General features: G+C 38.9%; 1 protein-coding gene across 1 annotated transcript; it reads left to right on the top strand.

The window, feature by feature from the left end:
- Window positions 1-674: 674 nt before the first annotated feature.
- Window positions 675-7,993, top strand: LOC138329793 (uncharacterized). Its single transcript, XM_069277088.1, is given in 6 exon segments — window positions 675-1,056; window positions 1,378-1,591; window positions 2,452-3,217; window positions 3,947-4,018; window positions 4,476-5,651; window positions 5,653-7,993. Coding segments are annotated over 6 exon segments (3,939 nt in total). The 3' UTR covers window positions 6,982-7,993.
- Window positions 7,994-11,260: the final 3,267 nt, after the last annotated feature.

Below are 11,260 nucleotides of genomic sequence, written 5' to 3'. Positions count from 1 at the left end.
AACAATTTTTATTGTCCGAGAATTAAAACAAGGTGAGCACTTGCAATTAGTCCCGGTCAAAGCCATTAGCATGACGTAACAGTATTAGTGACGGGTTGAGTTGAAATATTTGGGCGTAAAACCCCAGCTTACGTTTGACCAATCAAAGTTTTGTCATTGATATTTGTATTTTGAGTTAATTTTTATTATCCAATCAAATTCTCGTCTTTTCGCGGACAGTCACTTTAAAGTGTCCCTAGTGCCCAAATTCATCACTTCTCTCTGGGACAGAATAAAGACCACAGTAAACTTAATCGGCTGTCTCCTCATATTTTACAGAAACAACATAAAATTACACCGAACCTAACAAAACGCGGTGAAAGCTTGGTGGAGAAACCAAAGATCCCGGATGCCTCGACACTACCCTCCAGCTAAATATGGAGTAGGAAAAGGTCCGACCCTCAGAAGTCAATCGATAACATCTACAACATCACCTGTGATTACAACAACAACACCTGTGATTACAGCAACATCACCTATGATTACAGTGGCACCACCTGTGGTTTCAACAACAACAAAACAGACAACACCATGAACAGCAACAGCCGTTGCCAAAAAACACTATAATCATCAATACCATTGGTTGTTATGTAACGAAAAACTAGCACTCTAAGCAACTTGGACTTAATAAAAATATGTATGATATCAAAATTGTACTCCAGCTGTTTCAACGACAGCAATACCAACAACAACAACAACAACAACAGCCGTACCAACAGCAGCCGTGCCAACAACAGCCGTACCAACAACAGCAACAACAACAGCAGCCGTACCAACAGCAGCCGTGCCAACAACAGCCGTACCAACAACAGCAACAACAACAGCAACCGTACCAACAGCAACCGTTCCAACAACAGCCGTACCACCATCAGGCATACCAACAACAACAACCATACCAACAGCACCATCAACGAACTAACAACTCAAATAACCAGCGAGGACGGAACCAAGGGAGACAGACTAGGCAATGGCAACCAAACCAACAACAGCAACCAACCAGACCTTGCCAAGGATGCGGTAAGTCCTGTCTTCATAGACTTAAGTGCCCAGCTTATAACACACAATGCACATATTGTGGATATTGGCGTCATACAGAAGATGTCTGTAGAGCAAAGAAAAATGACAATGCGTTAGGTTCACGCTAGGGATGCGCGCCTATCCCTAGCAAGGATAGGCACCACTGCACAACAGCACAGACTAACACTTCTATTACAGCTAACACATCCAAGATCAAACGCCTAACTTCTTCAACTAGCATACCAACTAACAATCTAAGTAAAACATCTACCACATGTTCTGTTAGCTGTAAGGAATGTGTCAGTTTAATCACCCCTATAGGTAACAATACTGTTAGTGTTGAAGTTAATGGCTCCCCAGTAAAGGCTCTAGTCGACACAGGGGCTACCATTAATTGTGTAGCGTTACCTATGTTAAAAAGGCTCTCTGTCGACACTTCAACATTACAGCATCCTCCTATAAGTGTACGTGTTGCTGGCGGTGAGCACCACAGATATGACTATATTGTTCAGATCCCAATATCATTTGGTAATGTGTAAAACAAATAATAATATACATTTCTTGAAAAGATATATATTAGGCATGGATTTCGTAGATAATTCCAAAATAATTTCGAAATAAAGACGCAAAGGCTCATATCACCAGTCTCATGGCTCATTTGAAATATGTCAAGAATATCGCACAGTCTAATATCAGGCGAGACCAATCAAAACAAAAACAGCAACATAATAAAAACTCTGTCATACCGGACTTCAAATTACAGCATATCGTCCTTATTTATTCGACTCGCATTCCTAAGAGATTCACCCAAACTCCACAGACCTTTGGATTTTCCGTTTTATGTAACAAATATAGGACCCAATCACACATACAAGCTACGACGTTGTGACAATCATAAGGAGATAAAGTCTTTAATAAATGCTAATAGATTAAAGCACTTTTCAAATCCAAACAATAGGCCAAGCCTAGATCCGCCCTTGGATCCACCTGTCGCCAATAACGTGCATCCCTCTACAGCCACAGCTGCTGTACCAAACACCGCACCTAATCTTAACGTGCATCCCTTTACAGCCACAGCTGCTGTACCAAACACCGCACCTAATCTTAACGTGCATCCCTTTACAGCCACAGCTGCTGTACCAAACACCGCACCTAATCTTAACGTGCATCCCTCTACAGCCACAGCTGCTGTACCAAACACCGCACCTAATCTTAACGTGCATCCCTCTACAGCCACAGCTGCTGTACCAAACACCGCACCTAATCTTAACGTGCATCCCTCTACAGCCACAGCTGCTGTACCAAACACCGCACCTAATCTTAACGTGCATCCCTCTACAGCCACAGCTGCTGTACCAAACACCGCACCTAATCTTAACGTGCATCCCTCTACAGCCACAGTGCTGTACCAAACACCGCACCTAATCTTAACGTGCATCCCTCTACAGCCACAGATGCTGTACCAAACACCGCACCTAATCTTAACGTGCATCCCTCTACAGCCACAGCTGCTGTACCAAACACCGCACCTAATCTTAACGTGCATCCCTCTACAGCCACAGCTGCTGTACCAAACACCGCACCTAATCTTAACGTGTATCCCTTTACAGCCACAGCTGCTGTACCAAACACCGCACCTAATCTTAACGTGCATCCCTCTACAGCCACAGCTGCTGTACCAAACACCGCACCTAATCTTAACGTGCATCCCTCTACAGCCACAGCTGCTGTACCAAACACCGCACCTAATTTTAACGTGCATCCCTCTACAGCCACAGCTGCTGTACCAAACACCGCACCTAATCTTAACGTGCATCCCTCTACAGCCACAGCTGCTGTACCAAACACCGCACCTAATCTTAACGTGCATCCCTTTACAGCCACCGCTGCTGTACCAAACACCGCACCTAATCTTAACGTGCATCCCTCTACAGCCACAGCTGCTGTACCAAACACCGCACCTAATCTTAACGTGCATCCCTCTACAGCCACAGCTGCTGTACCAAACACCGCACCTAATCTTAACGTGCATCCCTCTACAGCCACAGATGCTGTACCAAACACCGCACCTAATTTTAACGTGCATCCCTCTACAGCCACAGCTGCTGTACCAAACACCGCACCTAATCTTAACGTGCATCCCTTTACAGCCACAGCTGCTGTACCAAACACCGCACCTAATCTTAACGTGCATCCCTCTACAGCCACAGCTGCTGTACCAAACACCGCACCTAATCTTAACGTGCATCCCTCTACAGCCACAGCTGCTGTACCAAACACCGCACCTAATCTTAACGTGCATCCCCTACAGTGTACAAACACCGCACCTAATCTTAACGTGCATCCTCTACACCACAGCTGCTGTACCAAACACCGCACCTAATCTTAACGTGCATCCCTCTACAGCCACAGTGCTGTACCAAACACCGCACCTAATCTTAACGTGCATCCCTCTACAGCCACAGCTGCTGTACCAAACACCGCACCTAATCTTAACGTGCATCCCTTTACAGCCACAGCTGCTGTACCAAACACCGCACCTAATCTTAACGTGCATCCCTCTACAGCCACAGCTGCTGTACCAAACACCGCACCTAATCTTAACGTGCATCCCTCTACAGCCACAGTGCTGTACCAAACACCGCACCTAATCTTAACGTGCATCCCTCTACAGCCACAGATGCTGTACCAAACACCGCACCTAATCTTAACGTGCATCCCTCTACAGCCACAGCTGCTGTACCAAACACCGCACCTAATCTTAACGTGCATCCCTTTACAGCCACAGCTGCTGTACCAAACACCGCACCTAATCTTAACGTGCATCCCTTTACAGCCACAGCTGCTGTACCAAACACCGCACCTAATCTTAACGTGCATCCCTTTACAGCCACAGCTGCTGTACCAAAACACCGCACCTAATCTCACGATCAATGTGCATCCCCCTACAGCCACAGCTGCTGTACTAAATCAGAATTGGTCTAGAGCACACCATCCTCAACCCTCAAAGGACAAAACTATCTTAAACCAAAACAAATCTTATTCTAATATTGATCCTAATCCACTCACTTATTATGTTGAGAAACTTCTGAAATACAGATTGAGGAATGGCAGAAAAGAGTACTTGGTCAAATGGGAAGGTTATAAACAAACAAACTGGGAACCAATAGAGAATTTGCCACTAGGCATGGTTCGAGAATTCCATATAAAAAAAAACACAGAGTGGGAAAGCAAGAAAGAAAAAACATAAAAAGAAGTTAACTTGTTTCACATAAAAAAATGTTGAAGGCATTTTGATCAGCTCAAGAAATGTGTACACATAAATCAAAAATAAATACCTCAAGATGATCAATCTTTCCTTTTTCTCTTTCTTCTTGTGTTTAATTTTTGTTAAGATTTAACAGTTTCTGTTAATTTAGTGCTTAGGTATTGCGCAGTACCTTAACGACAAAAATAAACAACACACAACACTAATCTTTATTTCTCCTCCCTATTCATCTGTAGGTATCTACAATGGTCCTAGTGTATGGAGTGCAGTTGTGTTGATCATCCTCTGCTTACCTCCTCTGGCTTTATGTGAAAAACCATCCCAAGTTCAACGACTGAATTATGGACTCCTCTTTCAACCCACAGCACATCTCCATCTTGGCCAAGAGTATTGGTCTCACACATTTGAGATACCCTTACCAAAACGTTTGCACCTGTCAGAAGTACTCAAATGTAACCGTCGAATGTGTGAAGCAGCCAATCCTGTCATTAACTCTTTAAACGCAATGAGGACCCAGTGTATGACTAACATCAATGACACGGTTAAAATAATTAACAAGCTCATCCCACATGGTTATTTCCCAAAGGCTATATTCATGGATGGAAAAAGATTACGGCGGGGTCTGTTCGACTTCATTGGAGAAATATCAAAATCATTGTTTGGAACTGCGACATCAACTGATCTTGCTAATCTAAAGAAACACATGCAGGTCCTCAACAACAACAATGTGAAACTTGCTAAGGCTATGGCAAGAGAAGCACATGAACTGACATCATTTATGTCTACTGTCAATGACAGGTTTGATAACATAGTTACTGCTGTAAAACAAAATCATGATCAAACTGTCACATTGTCACAACAAATCACTCATACTTTAGATGGTTTACAGCATGAGCTCATTGTCTTAGAGGATATGATGTTACATCAGGTAAATGCTTCAGCAATGCTGGATAAACAATTAGAACACTTTAAACTCGCAATCCATGAGTTGGCAAAAGGAAAGTTGTCTCCCTTTATCATTTCTCCAAAAATTATTAAGGCTACTCTGAAACAAATCCAAAGCATCATGTCAAGTTAATACCCTGGTTTCCATATCATCCATCTTAATCCATTGCATTACTATTCATTTGCCGACTTTCTTTATGTCAGACATCATTCGACTCTGTATATTTTACTGAAAGTACCAATATCACCATTTGCTCAACCTTTACTTTTGTTCAAGACATATTCATTTCCAGTACCTATCAATGCAACATCAACTCATGCAACACAGTTACTAAATGTGCCAGATTATTTTGTACATAGTAGTGATAACCAGCACTTTAATTACTACATTGTCGCATAAACAGCTTCAGATGTGTTCCGCGCAAGACAATGATATTTTTTATTGTTCTTTCCATGTTGCTCTCTCATCAGTGGCCAAACACTCATGCCTTGCATCTATATTTTATAATCAAAAGGATATTATAAAATCAACATGTGACTTCAGATTTGTACAAAGTACTTTAAAGCCTTCAATGATAGAAGTGGCTCCATCAAATTTCCTTGTGTACCACATATCAATGTTAGCCCTAAATTGTCCTACTGGTCAGAAAATCATCAAAGGCTGCACCTTTTGTGTTCTCGGTATACCATGTAGATGCTCAGTTACCTCAGACGCCCTTTTTATACCTCCAAGATTAGGGAAATGTAAAAATGATACTCAGGAAATCTCCAGGTTACATCCTGTAAATCTTGCACTCATTCAAGAGTTCTTTGATCCTTCCACACACTCTGCAATCTTAGGACATACTATGTATTCAAATGTTGTGAACATTTCCATTCCAAAATTTAACATCTATAACCACTCAATTGTAGAAACATTGGCAAATGATCAGAAATACCACCTTAGTTTGAAGAAAATAGTCAAGAAAGCGCAAAAAGGAGAAACTGTGTTTAAATCACTCTCAGAGTCAATGTTAGATAGTACACTTTCTGCTGTCAATACTAATTGGCCTGACACTAGTGGAATTGTATCATTAGTGGCAGGTGTTTTATCAGGAACAGCTATTTTTATATCTATTTGTACATATAGAAAATATAGGATATTGTCTGCAGCAGTTCTTCTTACTAAACCAAATACTGTCTCTGCCTTTACCCTGCCACCTACTGCTAACATACCATATTTCCATTATAAACCATTGCCTGAAATAACTACAATGAGCACGTTCACTGACCATGTGTATAATTCCTTACAAACACCATGGCCTTATGTAACATTGTCCTTCCTCACCACAGCATTTGTCCTCATCTCAATATACTTCATATGGTCAAAGTTCAAAGCGTCTAACAAAACCTCCACACATGTTGAACTAACAACAGGTAGTGAATGTGTCCTTATTACTGTAGCCTCCCTACCCCTGTGTCCAGACAACTGGACCATAACACCACCCATTGACATTACCTCAATCCAAGTAACTGGTAAAATATTTCCTGTTATCCATTTTCATTGGTCAGAGTTTTCCGTAATTCATAACCATACCAAACATCGCATTTATCCTAAACACAAGTTACATGTCTCACACATAAAAGCTCACAAAATCGCACGCATTGTTAAACAACCTTACGCAGCATATATTTTGCTCTCTCATCATGGATATTTCCATATTTTGAAATAGACAGTGTTGTTGCAAGCTGGCCACATTGATAGTCTTTGACAGGACTTACTTGTAAGATTTGTTTATACATGTATGATTGATTTTTATGTATGATTTTTTTTTGTATACACTTGAACTTGTATAGGTGTGTGATATTTTGTCCAATAACTCCTTCACTTGGATTGCTTGAGCCGTCCTTGTTGAATCAGTCAATTGGTCAATTTATTAAACTTTTTGTGAATTTTTCAATTTTATTTTAAACGCATTCATGCAACTTACAATGTACTTGTAAACATTTTACTTTCATATCATACTTCATAACCTACAATTATTGTTTGACTCATATTGTCATTTTGTCCCAATTTGTACATTTTATCTTTGGGGACAAAGATTTTTTTCCAACCAGGAGGGATATTTCATAAGGAAAATTTGCATTTTTATTTCATTTCTTTATTTTCCTTATGAACCTTTATTTACCTTAAATATGTTGTAATATATACAGTTTCCTCTAAACAAAACTTATACATTCTTTGTAATTGTCGTCTTGAGATCTGATATCTTAATCTTATGGGAAATGTCACCACCTTGAGTATAAAAGTATTTTTGGGTTTGGTCAGTCTTATTAAGCTAGGCTTTTCATATTTTCTTCAGTACATAATCCTTAACAGAAAACTATACATCTGCTATTTACCGAAAAGCTCAAACCGCATTGACTCTTCCGGTCAGTTCTGACACCGAGAACAATTTTTTATTGTCCGAGAATTAAAACAAGGTGAGCACTTGCAATTAGTCCCGGTCAAAGCCATTAGCATGACGTAACAGTATTAGTGACGGGTTGAGTTGAAATATTTGGGCGTAAAACCCCAGCTTACGTTTGACCAATCGAAGTTTTGTCATTGATATTTGTATTTTGAGTTAATTTTTATTATCCAATCAAATTCTCGTCTTTTCGCGGACAGTCACTTTAAAGTGTCCCTAGTGCCCAAATTCATCACTTCTCTCTGGGACAGAATAAAGACCACAGTAAACTTAATCGGCTGTCTCCTCATATTTTACAGAAACAACATAAAATTACACCGAACCTAACAAAACGCGGTGAAAGCTACATAGACTCGTCCGCCCATCATATTGGATAGATCCACCAGCACATTTAAACTATGTATTGTTAATGTGACATCTCTGGTTGGTGTATTTTAATAAAAGTATCTACTAATTAATCAATAAAGAATCTTTTTCATCACCAGAACAATTCAGGACGTACCTACATTGTCCATCAATTCCTCAGTCTACATAAGTCAATTACAGTAAACAAGACTCGTCTCCATACAACAGGGGCTGTCAGCTACATCCCTGACTGTACCCCGTACCACTGTGTGACATCGTGGTGTTGTGGTGTCGTGACTGTACCCGTCCACGTACGTACCGGAAGGTTGTAATCGTACTGGATGTATATATATATAGCCTGTAATCGTTATCTCTAAATGGTTCGGTCCGTTCGAACGTCAGCATATATAACAACGCACATAATGTATTTGATTTATTATCCGTCTCTAATACGCCTGCACCGTCGATCCTGTTTTTAAAATAGAGCTTCTAGAAAGGGGTTAGCTATTGTAGAATGTAATAAAACGCCTCACACTTCATTTTTCATCTACTTTCACGCAAACTTGACATAAATGTATGTACGATGAAAAACAATGATTAGATTCTACTATTCTGTACTTGGTAGGTATAGATATTCATCATTGTCGGTATCAGTCGGAGGAAAACTACATACATATAACAATGTTATGAAATATACAAAAGACAATCCTGGCTGTATCCGTCACTTAAAACATAATAATACAACTGGTATCCCTGACTGTACCCGTCACATACAACGTACGTACATGTATATAACTTCCATCCCTGACTGTATCCGTGCTATACCACAGGGACCTGGCACGAAAAGTTTTAACCAATAGTATACATATACATATTATAGTATATGATACTATATATATATGTATACTGTTAGTTTAAAAAAATCGCGCCAGGTCCCTGTGTGCTATACAACATGTATAACTTAATTGCATCACTGACTGTACCCGTGCTATACAACATATATAACTTACATCCCTGACTGTACCCGTGCTATACAACATATATAACTTACATCCCTGACTGTACCCGTCACATACAACATATATAACTTACATCCCTGACTGTACCCGTGCTATACAACATATATAACTTACATCACTGACTGTACCCGTGCTATACAACATATATAACTTACATCCCTGACTGTACCCGTGCTATACAACCCATATAACTTACATCCCTGACTGTACCCGTCACATACAACATATATAACTTACATCCCTGACTGTACCCGTGCTATACAACATATTTAACTTACATCCCTGACTGATCCCGTGTTATACAACACATATAACTTACATCCTTTTCTATACCCGTGCTATACAACATATATAACTTACATTCCTGACTGTACCCGTGCTGTACATCATGTATAACTTGCAACTTACATCCCTGACTGTACCCGTGTTGTACATCATGTATAAATTACATTCCTAACTGTACCCGTACTATACAACGTATATAACTTACATCCCTGACTGTACCCGTGTTGTACATCATGTATAACTTACATTCCTAACTGTACCCGTACCATGCGTACTATACAACATATATAACTTACATCCCTGACTGTACCCGTACTTTCAACGTATAAAACTTACAGCCCTGACTGTGCCCGTGCTATACAACATACATAACTTACATCCCTGACTGTACCCGTACTTTCAACGTATATAACTTACAGCCCTGACTGTACCCGTGCTATACAACAAATATAACTGACATCCCTGAATGTACCAGTGCTATACAACGTATATAACTTACATCCCTGACTATTATTTTTTTTTTAATTATTATTTTTAATAAGATGTCGTATAAACGTTTTGATAAAAACAACTCTACACAATGTAAAGAATTTAAAGAAATATACGGTCACGTACATACATTGCAATTAAAACTGTTCATAAATTAAGTGATAACCGGTTTGTTATATATCGTACAAGTATATAGGATATTTTTTCTCCATCTCTAATCATTTACAAAATGTTTTATTCTTATTTAATAACTCTAAACCAACTCTCTTTCGTGGTAATTAAAGAGTAATTGTCACCTTCCGCCTGCCATGACCTGATTGCCACTAGTAGCCTATTTCATTGTTCGGAAAATAAACGGCAAATCTGATCTTTACAATATAAAATTAAAGTGCATTAATTATAATTACTAATTCAAACTTTCTTTTTCTCTACCAGGGTCAATACAGATTAACGTACATTATGTAGTTAACCGACGATGACTTCTGAAACAGTAATTATCACTTTCTTTAAAATAATTAAATGTAATTGAACATGAATATAACATGGTTCATTTAAACTCAAACAATTTAGATTTTTTGTTGCGGAGAAAAAATTATCTGTGCGACAATACAGGACAGTTTATAATATTATAGTAGTTGCATATTATCAAAAAGGGAAGTAACTCTGATTGACTAGAACACCCACGTGAAGGTATGTGCACAGTATTTAGTTAAATATTCGCTGTTATGTTTACCAGTGTCTATATCATGTACAAGGAGCGCTTGTTTAACCGGATTCGACTTTTAAAAAAACATACACATCGAGTCATTTTTGAAATTGTCATGCAAATGTCGGTTGTTGATTATATCATGCAAATATAGCTATAAGAAGGCATTTCTTTTATACCTCGTGAAGTTGATTCCTAGTTCGAAAGTACCCATTTCCTTATTCCATGACTTATTTGATTCCCTGATTGCTTATTCGATTCCTAGCTATTAATTAACGTCAAATATGGTTGAAAATGCATTATTGTGCATCACAATGATCTGTTTGACCTTGTAATTGCTCATAAAGGGTCCATTACTTATTCGAATCCCTGATTACTTATTCGATTTCTAGCTCCTAATTAACATCGAAAATGGTTCAAGATCTATTATCATGCATCACAATTATCTATTCAACCTTGAAATTCCATATTGAGGGCGTATTACTTATCGATTTCCTGATTACGTATTCGATTTACAATTACTTATCATCATAATTTTAAAATAGTTCAAAATGATCTAAATATTAAGTACCGCAATGATCTATTTAATCTTTAAATTTCAAATTACGGTCTCAATAAGGTGCCACAAGGGCAAAATTGGTTTTACATGGCAACAACCTCAATTTTATTTCAGTTATATGTCACCATATCTTTAGCA

Source organism: Argopecten irradians, chromosome 8 (genome assembly GCF_041381155.1).
Source record: "Argopecten irradians isolate NY chromosome 8, Ai_NY, whole genome shotgun sequence".
NCBI classification, from domain to species: Eukaryota; Metazoa; Mollusca; class Bivalvia; order Pectinida; family Pectinidae; genus Argopecten; species Argopecten irradians.
Note: the sequence above shows the minus strand (reverse complement) of the source record. Positions and strands in the feature narration are given on the sequence as shown.